We start from the raw sequence: 19,362 nt of genomic DNA, 5'->3' as shown, positions 1-19,362 counted from the left end.
ATGATATTTTTTGCTTGGAATCGAAAAAATGACATAAAAACTATTTGTGACATGGTTGACATGGTTCCTGTGGACATAGCGCTGCAGGTGTTGCACTGAGGAGCTGCAGCTCTCAGCCCTGGATTCCCACTCAGACCTTTCCCCTCTGCACATGTTCAACGGGTTTCCTCCTCGGCTCGGGTGGAGCAGCTCCGGGCGCCTCAGACGCCGGTCAGGCTCTCGTTCAGGGTGGAGATGTGGCTCGTCACGCACAGCTGTCTGGGGCCGTGGTGGGCTTGTCTGGGCCGCTGGTGCAGCAGGAAGAGGCGTTTGGCCGCGGCCCGGTACTTCCGGGACATGAGGTTGTAGACGACCGGGTTGATGGAGGCGCTGAGGTAGCACAGCACCATGGAGGCCATGTTGAAGTTCTGGCTCAGCATGGCCGTCTCGTAGTCGTCCACCTGCGCGAAGAGGTTCCTGCCGATGTGGTACGGCAGCCAGCAGATGATGAAGGCCAGCACCACCACCACTGAGAGCAGAGGAGAAGATGGAGAGGGGATCAGTTTCATTAAAAGGAATCGTTGGACCTGATTCTCACTGCTGTAATTTACCAGCTCTGGCATTCATGTGCAGGGAACTCTGTTGTACAGTGGAAGACGACAGGCCGATCTGTGTCAACCAAATTATAATCAAGATGCATCCATCAGGTTGTTCATTAGTTGAGCACAAACGGCACAGAGCTCATGCTGGCAGACTCGCTGCCATTTGTATCCACGGCTGTTGAATCCTGAAATGAACAGACGCCTCCATAAATCAACATTAATCGAAATGTTCATGCTTCTTGACTCCTGGTCGACATGCGATCAAGAGCTGTCCCTCTGCAGATCTACAATATGTCTTTATCTCATTAATAACTCTTACTGCTAATTATCCAATAACTGGGTTCCTGTAGGCCGCATATTCCCCTCTTTAATTTTTAATTTGACATTTATTATTTTCAGTGAAATTAATTGTACTTTAGTCTGCAGGGTCTTGTCGATCGATAACGGTGACTCAGCGATTACCTCAGCAGGCACAGACATGTCAGGCAGCTTTTAAAACCAAAAAGTTCTTCTTCCTTTTTCTGTTTTTAGATTCAAGGCGTCATGCTGTGTCCTCGCTGGATGTTTTTCTACTGCTTACTGTGTATTAGGTCTAATTAGCTCGCTGCTACAAAGCGTGACCGTGTTGTTGGAGCCAATCACAGGTCGCCACCACTCAGGAAGGGACATGACGGGTTGTGCACGTGATAACTGGTTGTTTTCCGTTTTTGGTCACAAACTATGAAAAGAGTCTGTTCAACCAAAACATATTTTTGTAGCTATTTCTAATCATATGTTTGTAATATGCAGTTTACTGGGGTTCAGGCAGAAAACTTATCAAACAAAGTACAAGTAACACAAAAAAAACTCCCTGTATCTAGATACTGTTTGAGGTAATATGAGAATATGTCATAATTTGTTAAGAGGCATTGATTGCACCAATTTGACATTTTAGGAATAATAAGGGTTAATTGAGAAGATTCATACTTTATGCTAAATAAAGAAAATATGGTAAATATGAGAATGTGGACATTTTTAAATGCAAACTCTGAAGGTTCCTTTTAAGTGGAGTTTTTACTTTTACTCACGGGTTTAAGTTATACATTTGTGTATTACTTAGTGGAGTCAGAATACAAGAGACGTATATAAAAACCATGTCTCACCCAGTATCTTGACAGTTTGCCTGTGGGATCTCTCCCGGGCCAAGGTGCTGGGGCCCTGCAGGTCATTTTTGCTCTTCCACAACTTGCACCCGATGGAGCCGTAGAGGAAGATGAGGCAGAGCATCGGGCAGAAGAAGTAGGTGGTGGACACCCACAGCATGATGTGCAGCTGCCCGGAGATGATGGCGTAGTTGGTGTGCTTGCACTGGCCGGTGTTGTAGTCCGGGTGCGTGTCGTTGTCGTACTCCACGCTGATCAGGAAGAGCGTGGGAGCTGCGGAGACCAGGGCGAAACCCCACAGGGCGACGATGATGTACTGCACCCGGCGCCTGGTCACCACCACCTTGGTCTTGAGGGGGAAGCTGATGGCCAGGTAGCGCTCGATGCTCAGGGCCGTGATGTGGAGGATGGTGGCCGAGGTGCAGCCTTCGAAGATGTAGTGGTAGAGGCGGCACACGGTCTCGCCGAACAGCCAGGGCACGTACTTCCACAGGCGGTAGAGGTCAAAGGGCAGGCAGAGGAAGATGATGAGGTCGGACACCGCCATGCTGGACAGGTAGAGGTTGGTGGTGGTCTTCATGTCCTTGAAGTGCTGGATGATGAGGATGGTCATGGTGTTGCCGGTCACCCCGACGATGAAGATGAGGATGCAGATGACGGTGACGGGGATGAGGGTGGAGGTGGGGAACAGGGAGCCCTCGTAGTGGTGCTCGTCCGCGCTGTAGTGGTCCATGACCTCTGCTACAGCGGCGTGAGGGTCCACCTGGGATCTGGTCCAGGGCATGACGACCTCCAGTGGTGCGACTCAACAGGCGGCTGAGGACAGAAAATGAGACGTTAAAGGACCGAACCTGTGTTTTTAACTCCTCAACTACAAATGATTTAGTTGAGGTTTTAGTTAGTTGAGGTTAACTTCAGTCTCGTGGAATTTTTCCGTCTGAAACTAGTCTAAACATTACATAATACAGCATAAACATATAGAATTCAAGCATTGCACATTATAGTATTTCCACTGAGTGTCACCTCGGTTTAGATGAACACATTTTTTGAGGCATTTAAACAGATCAAAATTCTGAATGTAGCTGCACCGTAAGTTACCGTGTACAGTGGAGTACAGTCGGCTCTAAACATTATATTCTAAATTTGTGCACATAGAAAATTTGTCTTCCAACCTGTCGGCTTGTGCAAACAGTTTACAGTACCGACGCTGCACAAATCATTCCCACTGAGGTGACCCAGATATTTGTATTTGTTCATTACATTCAGATTCATCCGGATCATCCTTGGTTCTGACAATCTTTTCAGTGTCATAGTGTCGCACCTTAACTTCAACATACTGGAAATAGATGCTGGAAACCAGCAACGTGAGGAGAATACCAGCATGATGGTTAATAAGACCATCCCCCACCGTACAGCTCCGTCTTAAACTCTCTATCATCTTCTTAGAAAGACCTTGAATCTACAGACTGATGAGAATTGGTGACCAATTTCCACCTAGTCGGACTCAACATTTTAAACTATATTTACTTAAGTGTGTATTTATTTGAATTTTGAATTGTATTCACCTAAATTTTGTATTTATTTCCATTTTGAGGTGTATTAGTGAATTTTAAAGATTCATTGGTTTACATCCAACGTGAAAACCTATTAGCAGAATGATAAACGATTAAAAAACAGTGTTTATATCGAACTTATCGATTCCTCAAAGCACTTTACATCATCATCATTCACAAACTGATGGAACAGATGTCGTGGGGGGGTGAATCTGGGGGTTCAGTGTCTCAGGCCGACTGGAGGAGCCGGGGATCGAACCACCGACCCTCTGAGCAACAGCCACACAGATACATCTGTGTTAAATCCACTCTAGTTTCTTGCAGCAACAATGAAAACTAAACTAGATAAATATCAGTGAATAACTGACTAGAACTATGTGAAATGACAATAAAGCAGAATTTAATCTGATCTAATCTAGTATTTAAAAATCCAAATTCAATTTTCACTTGGTGCAGAAAAATATATTAAAAACCGACATGATTTTGGTTTAAGCAGAATATTGTAAACTCACTTTCATCCGGAGAACTTTAAATTCTAAAAACGTTACCTTTTTCAAATGAGCTGGATTTTCAATCGTCCAACTTCCTCTTGGTCTCAGTTTGTGTCGATGGAGCAGCAGCAGGAGACTCACATGAAGTGGCAGAGCTGGTTCCTGTCGAGCTCTGGTGAGAGACGAGGAAGAAAAGAGCACCTCCTCTTCCTCCTCAGCACCCTGAGGAGTCAGGGTGTGTGTGTGTGTAGGTGTGTGTGTGTAATCTGCGTAATCAAATGATGACAGGATGGATGGAAGACGGTAGCAGGCGTAAGAAGGAGGGCATGAAAATGGAGGGAACCCCAACACCATCAACACCAACAACACCAACATGAGAAATCTGATTACACATTATAAAATATACATATGAATAATATAGAACATTAATGAGCTCATCCATCAGGGAAACACGAGCTTGTTTGTGGAGTCACTTCTGTTTGCTCCATCTTCCTGGAGCCTCATCTGTCTCCATCACTCCACACCCACCAACTTCATCACCTCCTCCTCCTCCTCCTCCTCCTCCTCCTCAACACCCTCACCCTCCTCCTCCTCCTCACCCGTCACGCTTCTTACAACAAACTCTACATCAACAACTGAGGGAGGACGAGGCCTGGAAAGGTCAAATTTAATTTAATCGGTGGAATATGTCAAATCTGAAATGATTTTTTTAGATTCATGTGTGAGTTTAAAGTTAAAAATGTGGTTTTCAATATAAAGCTACAACATTTTATCCAATTTTTAAGATTTATTGGAGCTTTGTTCGTTTTGATTCATGGTACGTGTTAAAGTATTATTTCATTGCTTAAATAAGGCATGACAAACTAAGATAAACTAACCTTATCCAAACTAAACTAAATCAAGTTAAATTTAGCTAAACCAATCTGAAGTAAACTAATCTAAACCAAACTAATCTAAACTACGATAGGTTAAACTAAGATTAGCTAAAATAAAATAAGCCACGCAAAGCTAAACATAACTAAAAGATAAAACTAAAAGTAAGATTAATTTAGCTAAACCAATCCAAACTAAACTAAGCTTAGAAAAAGCCGAACTCAACTTAACAAACCAAACAAAGATAAGATCTTAGACAAGAAAAATAAGCTCTACTTAAATAAACTAAGATAAGTTAAAATAAGCTGATCTAAACTATGTAAGTTAGACTAAACTAAATAGTGGGACTTACTGTGAGTCAGAAAACAAAGTTCTAGACATAACATAAAGAAGTAGATCAAAATAAAAAATGGTAACATGTGGTCGCTCCCTGACTGAAGCATCTTGAGTAGAGGGTTTTAAATCTTCACTTCCTGACTGGATCCAGATCGACAGGTTTTCAGGTTGGGTCCAGAACCAGTATTCATCTGGAGGCCTGGTCGACCTGCTGGACGACTGCTGTGCTTTGTTGGTTCAGACTCACCAGCTCCATTAGATCTGAATGAACCTTCACAGGTGTCACGTTGACATCAGGTCTGAGTGTTTACTCTGAGCTGACCCGCGGCCGGATGCAGAGCTCGGACCTGACGGGGCCGCGGGACCGTCCCTCCTCTGTTTACTCCTGTCAGCCCCAAAGAGAGCTTGTTTGTTCTGCCCTTTGTGTTCGAGACCAGCAGGTCCACTTTCCCCCTCGTCCATCATGACTCTTACACCACTCAGGTGTGTTTGTCTTTTTGTACGACAGCATCACTTACATCGATTTCCTGGAGACTTTCTCTCGCCTTAACCAGTTTTTACATGACTAACCCAAATCCTAAACTCAACCTAAACCCAGACCTAACCGCTAACAAAAACCTAACCTAAACTTAACCCAACCTAAACATAAACTAAACCATTAACCTAAACCCAATCCTTAACCTGTCCCAAACCACACCCTAACCTTAACCTCTAACTTAACCTAACCTTAGACTATGTCTTCACCTGTAAATGTAAGGTTACGTTATGTGCACTTATATGTGTCCACATTATGAAAACAAGTCCCCATACTGTCAGTGAGTAAACAGATGTAAGGTCCCCACAACCCAGGTAATACCTTGTCCACACACAAACAGAGCAGCAGTGATGGGCTGTTCCAACATTAGACCAGATTACTAACCCTCGTTCATGTGGACATATTTTTATCTACTCACATTCACTTGTGTTTTTGTGTGTGGTTTTATATTGTGTACTTCTTCTATTACAGCTGCACATGCTATCAACTATTATTCCCTGTGATTGATTCTGATGAGCAGTGGAATAACAAACTAAAACCTCAACTCTGAGTGCATTATTGTGTTAATACTACGGCAACTTACCACCTTTTAGTTAGTTTTTCCTCTTAAGTTTATTCAGTAGCAGTTGGAAAAGGTCTGAAATATGGATATGTGCAGTTTAATGTCTCTCCCACTGATTAACAGCAGGGTATCGAAGGGTTGTGTTGAACCACGTTGTCTTTGTACAGTTTCAACAACACGGTTACTGCAAAAAATCAACAAGTCACATAAGAACCATGTTATAACCAGACACACACAAATACCCAAGCCATTAAGAATTATAAATCTTTTATTGTGCATGGATCCTTTGTAGATATCATGGCTATACAGATACACTTTAGATACATACCTATGATTATACATTTTTCCCATAACGAACATTTTAAAGTGATATGTCTGGTAGTATGTATAGTATAACAAATTTCTCATTTTGGAATGTACGGTGTATGAGGTAACTGCAAACATTAAAATTACATAAAAATGGTCTATTTTTGTGCATATTTTACTCATTTTTGTAGCATTTTGTTGACCCTCCCCCCCCACCCCCAGCCAGAGGTGGTGAGCCCCCCGGGTGAAGAGGTGTTAAAATGGCACACGTTGCAATCGCTATCAAAAATAGGAATTTGACTTCTTTAAATGACAAAGAGAAGACATTTGCAGAATGTCTCAAAGACCAAATCATGTAATTATCCAAGACGTTTTGCAAGGTACCTGTATTTATTTATTAATTTTTTTAAGCAGTGCTCAGCGGCAGGAATCTGCCACCGAGTCCAAAACGACACTAGACCCCTAACAGCCAGATTACCAGTGAGAACTCTGCGTTAGCAATCTGTTACGAATACTTCAACACACAGAGAAAGAAAGGCAAATTTTTGATTCACAGGAAGTACATGATATTTTGTATCTGCCATTTGCGTTCCATGATTCATGAGAACTCAGGATTTATTATTTTCTCTGGAGAGTATTAACTTATATTACTTCAATATTATAAAAAAATATACTTCACAAATGTATGACCTGACAAAAAACAAAATCAAAATCAAATCATAGGTAATACAGTTATACTACTTTCAAAATCTCGCACAATTACGTAGGTTTACTAACATCACATAAATGATGCAAAAATAAAAAGGAAATAAAACACAGCTTAGTGTTTTCTAACACTAAAAGAAAAACATTGAAAACTTAAGAGATATTAAGAAAAATTATCCCGAGATTTTTTTTTCCTCTCCAATTAAGGCCTCTGAAACAACCGGTTCATACTCAATTCAATTAATTCTTTTTTTGTAACATTTTTTTTAGTTTTAAATGTAATTGATTTTTTTTGGCTGAGACAGATCAGCTGTTTCAGTGACATAATAATGTGGTAGTACAACTTTTAAAACACCCACAACACAAGTAGGGCTTGCACAATCTCAAAGTGTGTTCTATAAAATGCATCACAAGACCAAGACGCTGTCGGTCGAGGTTTTTCTTCCACTAAGGTGCAAAATCAATTACTGGGGGGGGGGGAAACAACAAAAGAACGAAATAAAAGAAAACGTACAGTTAAGCATACTTTTTTTGTGCTGAACAACAATATTTCGGAGTAAAGCAGCTGCATGATGTAAAAACAAGCTACAGTATAACTATATGATAGTAAAAATAATTAGAATTCACTGTTAGTTTGGTTTTTGTTGGTTTTTCTAAACTTTATACCGAGCATTTATATTTCCTCAAACTTACAGGTCCTTTTGCGTCTTCACTGTACAAAAATATACTAACATTTCTCCAGTCATTTTTGCATCCTTAAACATTCGGAACATCTAAAAGGATGGAAAGTGCTAAATGAACGTGAGCAAGATCTTTTTTTTTCGTTTGCGGTTCTTCTCTCACTAGATCCCCTTAGAATCCAGCGGGGGCTCGAGTCCCTTCATCTGGCCCTGGAGCTTCCCAGCCGTGTACCTCGGTGGCACGAACTACAAACAATACACACATCTGGACACACACACACACCTTCACTGTGCAAACACTGGCCCACCAGGTCCCAGGATCAAATAGCAGATAGGCTAATGACACACCTACATACTATCTTAGGAACACACCTATCAAAAAACAGTTTCATACTGGACACATAAATGGAAATATAAATAATGACTATATATACTGTAATCAGCGAGTACATGAGTCGAAGCGCCCCCTTCCCCCCCTTGACCCTCTCCCCCAAAAGAAACCATTTCCCTGCTCTTTTCGGAGTTCCTTACGCACAGGAAGCTTATCGTAATTCAACAGAAATCTGAACTGAACGACAGACATCACACAAAGTCGGGGGCGGGGCTGACGAAGGCAGGAGTGTCAGGGCGATATCGCAGGTGCCAAATAAGGTGTTACATCCTTGATTCATAGCTGGTGTTCAGCTGTCACTCACCGGCCCTTCCTCTCCCCACACATACACCACAGCGAGTAATACGATTACTCTGTCGACGACGGAAAACAAATACGTATAAAATGAAGGATACAAAACAATAGAGACCGGGAGCGGGGGGGGGAGAATAAAGCTATAACCCTGCAGCTGGGTGGCGCAAAACCGCTCATTTAATGACAAAGTACTGGATGACAAAAGCGATGAGGATGGCGATGACGGCGAAAACCATGAGGAGGAGGAAAGCGCACTGCTCGTCCGTCAGGCTCCGTCTGGCTCGGTTGGACTCGGTGCCGGCTCTGGATCCGGAGCCGGTCGCGCCGCCGCCCACCGCCACTTCGTTCCGCTGAGGGGAGAGGGTCACCGTGGGGCTGTAGGGGCCGTTCAGCTCCGGGGCGTCCTGGCACTGCCTGATAGCACACACCCGGAAACGGTAGTCGCTGCTGGGCTGCATGTTCTGCACGTGGAAGGATGTGGCGGAGCCTTTGTAGGCCTGAGGAGGAGATGAAGAGAAGAGGTGAGGAGACAAGGAGAGGAAACAGACATCTAACTTAAATTCAAAAAGCATAAGAGCCCAACATTCTGAATTGTTTATTCTTTAAAAATAAAATAATTTATATCAGCAAACCGATTTGTCTGTGAAAGGCTCCTATTAGCAGATAGAAAAATCCTTCAGGCTCGATTTGCCTTCCACATAATCCACTGAACCTGACTCATATCAGAGAAAAGAGATTGTTTGTATTGTCTTCCTCTTTCATCGCCCACTATTTTCAGATGTATTTTGTGAGAGTTATTAAGTTTGTTGGCAGAAGTTTGGAAACCATCTGCCTTCGCTCTTCACCCAGCCGAATGAGTTTTTTGGAGAGCCTTGATTTGTCTGGTTGCTGAAGTGACACTTTTTAGATTTTCCATTTTCTGAGTGAGACAACTTTTCAGATGAATTATAAAAGTGGGTGTTAATGAAAAAAAATAAGAGACGCCTCGTTTCTTGTTTAAAATTTGGCAGGATGAAAACCAGAGGCAACCGGTGGAGGGCACAGACCTTTGAGAATATATATTGGGACTGAAAATAACCATGGAAACAAACTGTAAATGAAATTTCACCTCCCTGATTCATTGCCATGTATCATGTGGGGAGATTAGCATAATCCGGCAGTAGCCATTATTCCACGTTAGCGTGGTGGAGGCCACTGAGAGCGATGAATGTGCAGGCAGGGGCCCCGACACCTGGGAAACCTCAAGGATCAATGACGTTTGCATAATGGGCCATTTAAAGCCAGCAGTGACTGATGCAGGACGCTGCAATGCCACACAGTGAAAACGTTAAGGCCCCGGTACCATCTGCATCCTGATCTGTGACAAAAGGCCACCGTGATGAATGGGAGGTCACCCGCAGGTAACAAGGGAAGGACAGAGAACACGAAGAACCTTCACATGACGATAACGCCAGTACCTGTTTGAACTCAGAGTTTCCCATCATGGACTGCAAGGTGTATGTGATGGGGTCCCCCTTCATGGGCGGTAGGGCCTCCCATGTGACTTCACAGGAGTTGTCATCGAGACGCTCCACTTTAGGGACTGGAGGGACAGCACGAGAAGATAAATATGAATACAACTTAGACTTAAAATCCACAAGAACTAAATTACACTATAACAATCAGACCGTTGAGCACTGAAATCTAATCAGCTGATCAATCACAGTGAACATTTGATTCTCTTGAAGCGTTTTTACACGTGCACAAGGCAAGGTCAGATTTGAAAACAAATTTTGTTAAGTTTCTATTTGAATCACATCTTTGAGATATTAGGTTGCTGCTGAAGAAAGTGTTTGTTTCAATACAAAAGAACTTGCTTTGATATGTGAAGTGACTCAGCTGAACCTGCATGCAACATCTAACTTTTTGCCATTAGCACAGAGTCGTCAGTGTGACTCATGCTCCTCTTTAGGTAGGTGGCATTATAAGCAAAACAATACAAATACGTGGTCGTACTGAACTGCTGGAGTCATGATACACAAGTGTGAGGGTGGGGTGGGATTTGTTTCATATTGATATTAAGCTTTAGACCCGAAGTTCAAATTGGTCTGAATTCAAACAGTCAAGAGTCCACTTCACTGAGTGGAGACCAATTGTTGAGCAACACTGACAAACTGGAACATCAGAGCCAATCAGGGATCAAAAGAGAAACTGCAGAAGCTACTCGACACATGAGGACGACGTGAGTCTCTTCCACACAAGTCTTAATATAGCTGAGAGAGAGAGGGAGAGAGAGAGAGAGAGAGATAGAAGAAAGAGTAAAAAAGAAGAGAGACAGGGAGTAAAATATATAAAGAAAGAGAAAGTGAGAGAAAGAAAGAGTGGATAAGTAATAAAAGGAGAAAGAGGAATGAGAAAGAAAAGAGTGAATAAAGAAATAAAAGGTCAGAGAGGGAAAAGAGAGAGAGAGAAAGAAAGGATATAAAAAGAGCGAAAGAAAGACAGATATAAAAAGATAGAGAGAACGAGAGAGAGAGAGTCTCTGTACCTTTGACAGGAGCTGGAGGAGAGCGTGGGGTGGTGAATGTGTAAACATTGGAGAAGGGCCCTTCGCCCGCCTCATTAAAGGCCTGGATGCGGAACATATAAGAGGTAGACTCATTAAGCCTCTGGACTTTGTGTGTGTGGCAGGGTCCTTTACACAAGGATATAAATCTGAGAGAGAGGGAGAGAGAGAGGGGGAGAGAGAGAATTTAATGAGCAAAAGGGTAAAGATGACATAAGGCAAACAAGAGGAGCAACTCCTCTCCCAGGAAATATACAGTAAATCATCAGTTCTCCTTATAGAGCTCCTTCTGGTGCGCTATGGTCCACATGCCCCACCCTGCTCTGCCCTGATCACACCTGGTTCTAACACCTCCTGTGTGATCAGGTCACCAATCGTTCTGACTACATTCACAGTTCTTTCAGCACATGAACACGCCCTCAACCAGTCACATGCGCCCTGCCGTTAAATGGCGTCCTCTCCATAAGCGGGAGTGCATAATTATCCTGCTTTGTTCACCATGTCTGAACATTTTTGAAAAAGCAATGCTGATATAGAATTTCACGAGTGAGTCAAACGTCCAACGTGATTTGGTTTTTCCTGTAACACACCAAGAAATAGACTCAGTCTGTGTTGATCCAGACTAAATAGAGAAAATGTAATTGCTGCCTCCTGCAACGTAAATCATATAATTGTTTATTTGCTTTTGGATCAAAGAAGTGAGATCCGATCCCTAGACGTTATAATCATATCACCTAGGAAACATCTTAATCTCAACAATCAGGTATGATCCGGACCCTTAATACAGTTATCTTGACATTTATCAGAATGTGTGTGTGTGTGTGTGGGACACCAACCTGCCACTCCTGTCCCCCATCTGCAGCTGATACTGGAGGGCGTCTGAGGTGGCGGCTTTGGCTGGGCCATCGCCCCACTTGAGCCTGAGGGTCTGGTGGCTGAAGGCAGTGCACTCCAGGCGGGGCGGCTGCGGGGGCAGGGGCTTGGTCTTCAGCTTGAAGGTGTGACTAAAGGGGCCGGCTCCCAGGCTGTTCAGGGCCTGGATTCGGATCCTGAGGAGGAAGAAGAGAAGAGATGTCAACTTCAGAGAGCTGCAATGTGCTGAGGCTACATCCACATGAATACGTCCCTGTAGCTGTGTTTAAGCCTCGACACTCTTCAGTAGTTTTCTGGTGCATTAACCTGCAGTTACCCACATTCACTCCCTGATTGGCCGTTATCAGCCACAACTCGACTACCAGAGGAGAATGCAAAGCGATGCCCAGTCTTCCTGTCGGTAACAGTTTCACCTTGTTGTCGGTCAAAGACAAATTAAATCCCAAATCGTACTTTTCACCAGTGCTGTTCCTCATTTATAATATTTTTTGCTACTAAGCAACAACCTGCTTCATCTTAAACATCGAAACATGATGAAGCTTCTCAGCGTGTTAGTTTGGACCATGGAGATAATTTTTTGATAAGGAGCTAAAATTACTCGTCTAGACAGGGATCGTTTTAAAACTTTTTTTTTAAATTAGCCTTGATATGAATGTAGCCTGAGCCGGCCTGAGCTGAAACCCTGCAGTGGCTGTCATCATGGTATCAACAGTATTTTATCTCACTGACAGATGTTTACGATCACTCACGGACTCTGCACAGTCCGTGAGTGACATTTTGATATTGTTTTGACTCTGGGTCTCCTGAGAGCTAAAAGTCGGCACTTTAATTCAACCTCTGTGTTTCAGTACAAATCAAACGTGTGGGGGCCAAGTCACTGTCAGACGTCACCGTGATTCTGCCACAGAGCTGTGTGGGCTTGAGACAGACGGCATGTAATTACACATCCTGTGCCGATGACTTTTGAGATAAATATAAATAAATTGATGAAGAGGATTGCAACTATGCACAAGAGTAGTTTCCCTGTGTTAATAAACCTCTTCTATAATCCAGAATCAAAAACAAGCCGCTTTCATTTTGTCTTTGATGGTAAAGGATGTAAAGTCCAAGTCTAGTTTAGTGTAAATGTTGCCTGTCCTGAATAAACCAGACTTTACAAATGTATTGAATCATATTTTGTTTTCCTCTTTTATGCCCAGAGTTTCTTATCTTTGTGCACATATCAAAGGTGCCCTTTTGACCTCATGACATGGAGGTAGTTTCTACCTGTAGCTGGTGTCCGGCTGCAGATTCTGAATGATGTGTTTGCTGACGGGGCCGATGGAGACGGGCTGGCGCTCTCCGAGGTCAATCAGGTAGGAGGTGATCTCAGAGCCGTGGTCACACGGGGCGTCCCAGGAAATGCCCAGGCAGGTGGACGGCGAGTAAAGTGGCGGCGGCGGCCGGGAATCGCTTTCCTCCTCTTCCTCGTCTTCATCTGCATCCACCGGGGTCTCGTACCTCTGCAGCTCGGACTCCTTCAGCGCGTAGATGTTGCAGACAGCTGCAGGCACAGAGCAGGGGGTCTGGCACAGCACTGCCTCGCTGAAGGGCCCCACTCCGGCCACGTTCACAGCCTGCACAACAACAACAACAACATCAACAACACCCGAGTCAACGCCAACTCATACGTGTCATGTGAAACAACACGTGTAACACCCATATTTAACCACAAGGGGGAGTGCCAATGTAAACAGCTGGTAAGATTCAACAAGTCCCTACAGGTGTAATGTTTTAAATTTCTAGCAATGGATATTATATTTTTGAAAGGAAAGGGTTGAGTTTTTAAACAACTTATAAAATAAAAGTCTGGATCTATAGCCTGACTAAAGTGAACTCTTTAGGGTCGGCACTGCCTGTACTGAGGAGGGAAACCACTGTGTGTTTGAGGGCTCATAAGCAGCCACTGTTCCTTCCTTCATCCCTCGTTGAACCACAAAAGAGGCTGCGAGAGAAAGAACAGCATGGTCTGAAATTTCAGCCTGCACCAGACCCAAAGGACAAAGCCGAAGTGTTAATGCCAGCCTCTAACGTCTCCTTGAGTAGACAAGTGCTGGATTCATTGGTGGACGCTGAGAAATGTATTAAGTGCAACAGCACAACCGGAGATGTGGATTAACTCGCTGCTGCATCAGTAGTACTCATCATGATGAGATCCAAAAAAATCATTGCACAGTGTATCTACACTTTCAAAAAGCAAAATCTGAAAATCTTTTAAAACCCCCGTTCCTTTGACCGGCTGATCTTTGCTTGAACGTAGCTGATCGAAGCAGTGAAACAAAACTGACAGCATCAGTGTTGTGACATCTGAGAAATCGATGTTAAGATATACTGTTTCACTTCCTCCTTAAAATGGTGTGAATTTCCATATTTTATACTGATGCTGTTAAAATGATCTCAAACCTGTGAGAGCAACAAACCCACTCACTGGATCAGATTAATTTCCACAGACCCACACGGGGAATTATTTTATTGAATTAGTGATCTTATTCGTAAAATTCTTGTATTCTGATGAATGGCCCTGAATTCTTAATACGTTTTCACTCAATATTTAAAAAGAAATTACTCAAACAGGGTTTGTAAGATGAGCTTTTAATGATCTTAATGTTTAATGAAGAAGCCTCCCAGAACAAATCAAGCATTTGTTATTGCTCACCTGCACCCGGCAGAAGTAGTTGGTGGCAGGCAGCAGCCCCTTCATTTCATGGCTGAGCCCCGGTCCACTGTAACACACCTGCATGCTTCCTTCAGCAGCGCCCCACTCCAGGCGAAACTCTGTCACCGCTGCTCCGTTGCATGAAGGAGCCTCGAAGACAAAATCAGACAAATTACACATCAGCACTCACACAGAGGAGACTGTGATGTCTTTTTAATAATGTAAGCGATACGGTTCTCAGAATGATTTATGTGAAATGAGCATTTGTGTGCATCTGAGGGAGAAATAGTGGAAAGGAGTTGGCTTTACCTCCCAGGTCACGACTACACAGCTGGGGGATTTGCATGTGGTGGAGGGAGTTCGACACTGCTCCGGAGCCCCGGGGCCGGTTGTGACTTCACAGCGCTCTGAGAGAGGTCCAAACTATCCACACGAGAGAAGAAACAACATTTTCATACAGCTGGAGAATCTAATATTAGACGTTTCAAATCAAATTTAGTGAGAGAGGGCTGAAAGCATGAATCAGAAAAAAAACAACCCCTCTTCCTGTTATCGATGGATCAGCTTTGACAGACGTTCTCACCCCAGCTTTATTCGCTGCCTTGAGCCGGAAGCTGTAGGTTTTTCCAGGCATTAATCCTCCCACAGAGCAGTCCAGCTCTGGACCCTGGTAAACCTCCCTGCTGTCCTCAGACTGCAGCCCACTCACTTCCACGCTGTAGCAAGACACTGGGCTGCCTCCGTCTACCTGAGGGGCGCCTGGAAAATTTGCGAAACCAGTGGTTATAAATCTAAATCCTTTAAAAGTGCTGTACGATACAGTACATTTTCAAAGATAATCTTACAAACTGCATAGTCAAAGCTTGCAGGTTTGAAGTTATTTGTGAGACAAATAAATGCATCAACAGAAGCTGCATCCCACACAGATTTGAGTTGGAGAGGTATGACTCACCCCAGCGCAGTTGCACCTCCCTGGCTTTGGGCTTGCCCACCAGCCGAGGGGGCTGGCAGGACCCTGGGGGCACCGCGGGAGTCTGGACCTGCAGGGTCTCCGACAGCTTGAGAGGGAAGACAACACACCAATTAGGACCCAGAGAGAAAAAAAATAAAAATAAACAATCGCACATCCTGCCCGTCTTTATCTCCTGACCAACACAAAGTCAATGCGTACATATTGTCATTTTCACCAGCTTACACGAGCGTAGAGGCAAATGTGACTGCAGCGTTCAGAGGTGCGTTCTGTGCTTCCTTACAGAGCCTTGGGTAAAGTAAGGCAGATTTGCAGGTCTTTTCTTTTTCTTTTTTTTAATGCAAACTGAACTACTGTGACAAAAGGCAAACATGTGAGTGTTATGTCACATTGTGCTGCACGGAAAGGCAGGAGCTTGCCACCATGAGTCATGTTTCTTTAGAGGCCCCATCATGAATAAATGAATGCATTAACAGCTGATGAAGAAATTAATGAAAAGGGTCTGTATACTGAACTAATTAAGAAAAACATCCTCCGACACATGCAAGGAGGGTTAATCGATGAAAGGGCTTTGACTTGTACTTGTACACAAGGAAGCACTGTCTCATCTCCCAACATAAGAGACTGTGAGAATGACAATTTCCTATTAAAACTCACCATAAATAGAGAAGCATATCTTGACTCATGTAAAATTTATCAGATCAACCACAGGATGTGACGTGGTGAGATTCAGAGCTTCTTGGCTCAACAACTGCAGTATCTTAACAGCCAAGAAATGCATCAGCAATAAGACAGCCAACAGAAAAACTGTACACAATAATCAGGGGTACTACATTGTTAAGTGGGCAACCAATATTAGGAGGGTGTTTACAAGTACATGTACTTGGGGATATAGATTAATATTTTAAACAAAAATAGCTGATTTTCTGATCAATGTACTGATCAGCAACCTTTTTGAATTCCTGTGGCGAGACACAAGGCCCATGTGCGCGGCCGTGTCTGTGCACGTGTGCTGATGCTGAGTGACTCACCGGGCTCTGCCCCCCCTCGCTCATGCAGTAAACTCGCGTCTGGTAGGAGCAGCCCGGCTTCAAACCCTCACACACGTGCTCCATTGCTGGGCCCGAGTACACCAGCTCCCATGACATGCCTGGGCACAAAACATTTTAAATAAAATGCCATTATTTCAATGTTTTCAAAGTGCAAAACATAATTTGAATATTTCATTTTTTTAAATGTAGAACTCACCACTTAAGCCCTCAGACAGCTCCACAACGTATTTAGTAACTTCTGCTCCACCAGTATCTTTTGGTGGCTCTGAATTTCAAAACAAACAAATACAAACATATTTGTATTAAACTGCATTAACCAAATCCCTCACCTAAGTCAAGCCACTCAATAAGAGTAAGCTCAGTTTTTGCTACGTCTGGACAACTCGAGAATCTATTATTTCCAGCTAAAATGTGCTTGAGTGCCTTCGTGGTAGCAGAATTCCCAATAATTCCCCCAAATCATGAACAAAAGGGAAAATATGACTTGATGAAGCACTGCCTTTCCAAAAAAGTGGCTTTTCATCACTGTGGCCTTCAGTCTCATTACAAACATTTTCCCAGCCTTCGGAAAACTGGAGGCAGTGATTGATGTGTGTCCCGTGAGAAGGAAGAACTCATACTGACGTCTGAATGACAGAGACCGTCACTTCATCTTTTATACCAACTAAAAGGAAGGTCATCCGTCTCCAGTAGAACTTCCTCTGATCAGGCAGAGCTCAATGAGAACCGTGAGCGTAACTTTGCCTTGCCATGCAAGACTTGAGTGTCTTTATGTGAGAAAGGGCACATGATAAGTAAAAGGCTCACCCCAGGCCATCTTGAAACTGTTGGGCAGGACTCTTCCTCTGATGACAGGCCTGCAGGGACCACTGGGTCTGTCTGGGTTTGTGATGAACTCAACCACCTGGCTGGGGTTGCTCTTCCCTTCCGAGTTGTATGCCGCCACCTGGAGAAAGTACATTGATACAGCCATTGAAGTGTCATATCACTGATGTCAGTCAGTGCATAGTGAGTGCATAAAGGTCATTATGTTTCCTGATAACAAGCACTGACTAGACTCAGAGAAAGGTTATGTAGGGATCTGAGACACAGAGTGAGTGTAACATCTCAAAAGCCCTCGGAAAAATACCACATCATCAGAAAGATTCAGCTCCTAAAATCTACAGGGTTGTTTTAACAAAACAGTGTCTGCATCACAAGCACTGCAATTGAAAAAATGAGGCAATAAGCTTTAGTGGCATTTGCATTTCAGCACGGCACATCTGCAGTTATGTGAAAATCTCTGTGGGCCTGCTGAGTGCAGCTCACATCCATACTGTACCAAGACAAACGTGCACAGCACCCAGCCCCTGCTCACACTGCACAGCTGGATAATTGGACATGAGGGAGAGAGTGAGAGCGGGAGAGGGGGGGGGGGCTCAAGGGTGACTAATGAACCTTTCATTTGGGCATATGGTGGTTTGTTTGGGTAACAATAACTTTCTGTGAGTATTGTTTGAGAATGCTGTGGTGTGGGTTTTTCTGGCTTTGTGAGTAAAGCATTCTTATTCTCAGTCTTTACATTGGGCTCTAAGCAACATACCTACCAAGTTTGAAGTGGATGGGACAAAAGTTTTCGAGATGGGTAAATATGCAGAGATTTCATGCATTATAGTGAGATTACCAACGTAATTAAACTGATATTCACTGAATTTATATTCGTTATAGTTTAAATTTCAATGTTTATATTCTTTTGTTATTTTTATTATTGTCAACAAGTCCCATAAAAAGACCAAAAACAACAATGAACTAGACTGTGACACGACTTTCTAACTTTCCTGGATCACTCACTCTCAAGATTGTTGGTTCTTCTTGCTAAAGAGAGTTGATCTAACAATAGGATTACAAATATACACTGATCACAACACGAAAATTTGACTTAGACTAATCAATGTATAGTTTCATTCCTAGAGGTATGTGAAACCTAAACCTGGATTCCGCTCCCATCCTGCGCTTACAGAACCAGTCTGAACTGGTTCTGAGAGAAAGCCTTAGTCCTCCTATATTAGATCATTGTATTTCACTGTCCTGCATATTCACTGAGATCCTTGTGCCTCTCTGTGTTGATCCTTTCTGCAGAAAGCCCCTTATTAAATCCACAAAGAAAAATATGGTGTTCCAGTCTCTTGCATTTCCTGACTTCCATCACAAATTAAGTATGTTGTTTGGATGTTTTCTGTACATTTATACACCCAGCTGAGAACTTATAGAAGTAGGATGGTATATGTGGTATCATCTCAAAATACAGTTGTGGTTGTACTGGAAGAAAAAAAAACAAAAAAAAAACACCCAGTGCGACAGAGTGCCTCATTGAAAATATTGAAATGTTTTTGAACAACAGCTACATTTGGCACAGGAGAGACACACTCGGAAATTATATAAATTTACCGTTTGTTTTGGTCTTTCCATGGGCTTTGCTTACAATAAGGAAAATTGTGAACGTTACAAGCCAAATAATTTAAAAAGGCAATAATGTTTTTGTTTTTTTAAGTTGTTATAAATAATTACATTACAGGCCCCAGCCCTGGTTTGAACAAGTTGGCTCATGCTCAGTCTGAATGCCCTGTGGGGCTGCCAGCCGCAGGCAGAGCTGAAAACCTCAAGATACATTTATCTTAAGAGCCTTAGAGAATTATGGCTGCATATGTATTTAGCATGAATGGCCCGAATGGGGATTAAACCACTAATCCCAGCAGTGTTAGAATCACATTTGAGTCGGTTTGGTCCTCTTCAAAATTT

At 43.2% G+C, this 19,362-nt stretch overlaps 2 protein-coding genes across 2 annotated transcripts in view; both read right to left on the bottom strand.

Moving 5' to 3' along the window:
* Nucleotides 1-200: 200 nt before the first annotated feature.
* mlnr (motilin receptor) lies at nt 201-2,507 on the bottom strand. Its single transcript, XM_062385498.1, has 2 exons — nt 1,724-2,507; nt 201-508 (listed from the first exon to the last, which is right to left on the bottom strand). The coding sequence occupies exons 1-2, from the start codon at nt 2,505-2,507 to the stop codon at nt 201-203; spliced, it is 1,092 nt and encodes a 363-aa protein (XP_062241482.1).
* Nucleotides 2,508-6,323: 3,816 nt separating this feature from the next.
* fndc3a (fibronectin type III domain containing 3A) overlaps nt 6,324-19,362 on the bottom strand; it is a 45,851-nt gene continuing 32,812 nt past the window's right edge. Inside the window, exons 15-26 of the mRNA XM_062385496.1 lie at nt 17,392-17,530; nt 16,781-16,849; nt 16,564-16,682; nt 15,515-15,620; nt 15,146-15,321; nt 14,872-14,985; nt 14,563-14,712; nt 13,134-13,483; nt 11,831-12,043; nt 10,977-11,143; nt 9,907-10,031; nt 6,324-8,946 (exon numbers count right to left, since the gene is read on the bottom strand). Coding sequence (XP_062241480.1) covers nt 8,623-8,946; nt 9,907-10,031; nt 10,977-11,143; nt 11,831-12,043; nt 13,134-13,483; nt 14,563-14,712; nt 14,872-14,985; nt 15,146-15,321; nt 15,515-15,620; nt 16,564-16,682; nt 16,781-16,849; nt 17,392-17,530 — 2,052 coding nt within the window. The 3' untranslated portion in view covers nt 6,324-8,622. The remainder of the gene's footprint in view (nt 8,947-9,906; nt 10,032-10,976; nt 11,144-11,830; nt 12,044-13,133; nt 13,484-14,562; nt 14,713-14,871; nt 14,986-15,145; nt 15,322-15,514; nt 15,621-16,563; nt 16,683-16,780; nt 16,850-17,391; nt 17,531-19,362) is intronic.

Source organism: Platichthys flesus, chromosome 4 (assembly GCF_949316205.1).
Source record: "Platichthys flesus chromosome 4, fPlaFle2.1, whole genome shotgun sequence".
NCBI classification, from domain to species: Eukaryota; Metazoa; Chordata; class Actinopteri; order Pleuronectiformes; family Pleuronectidae; genus Platichthys; species Platichthys flesus.
The sequence above is the reverse complement of the archived record's forward strand: the minus strand, read 5'-3'. Positions and strand labels throughout refer to the sequence as shown.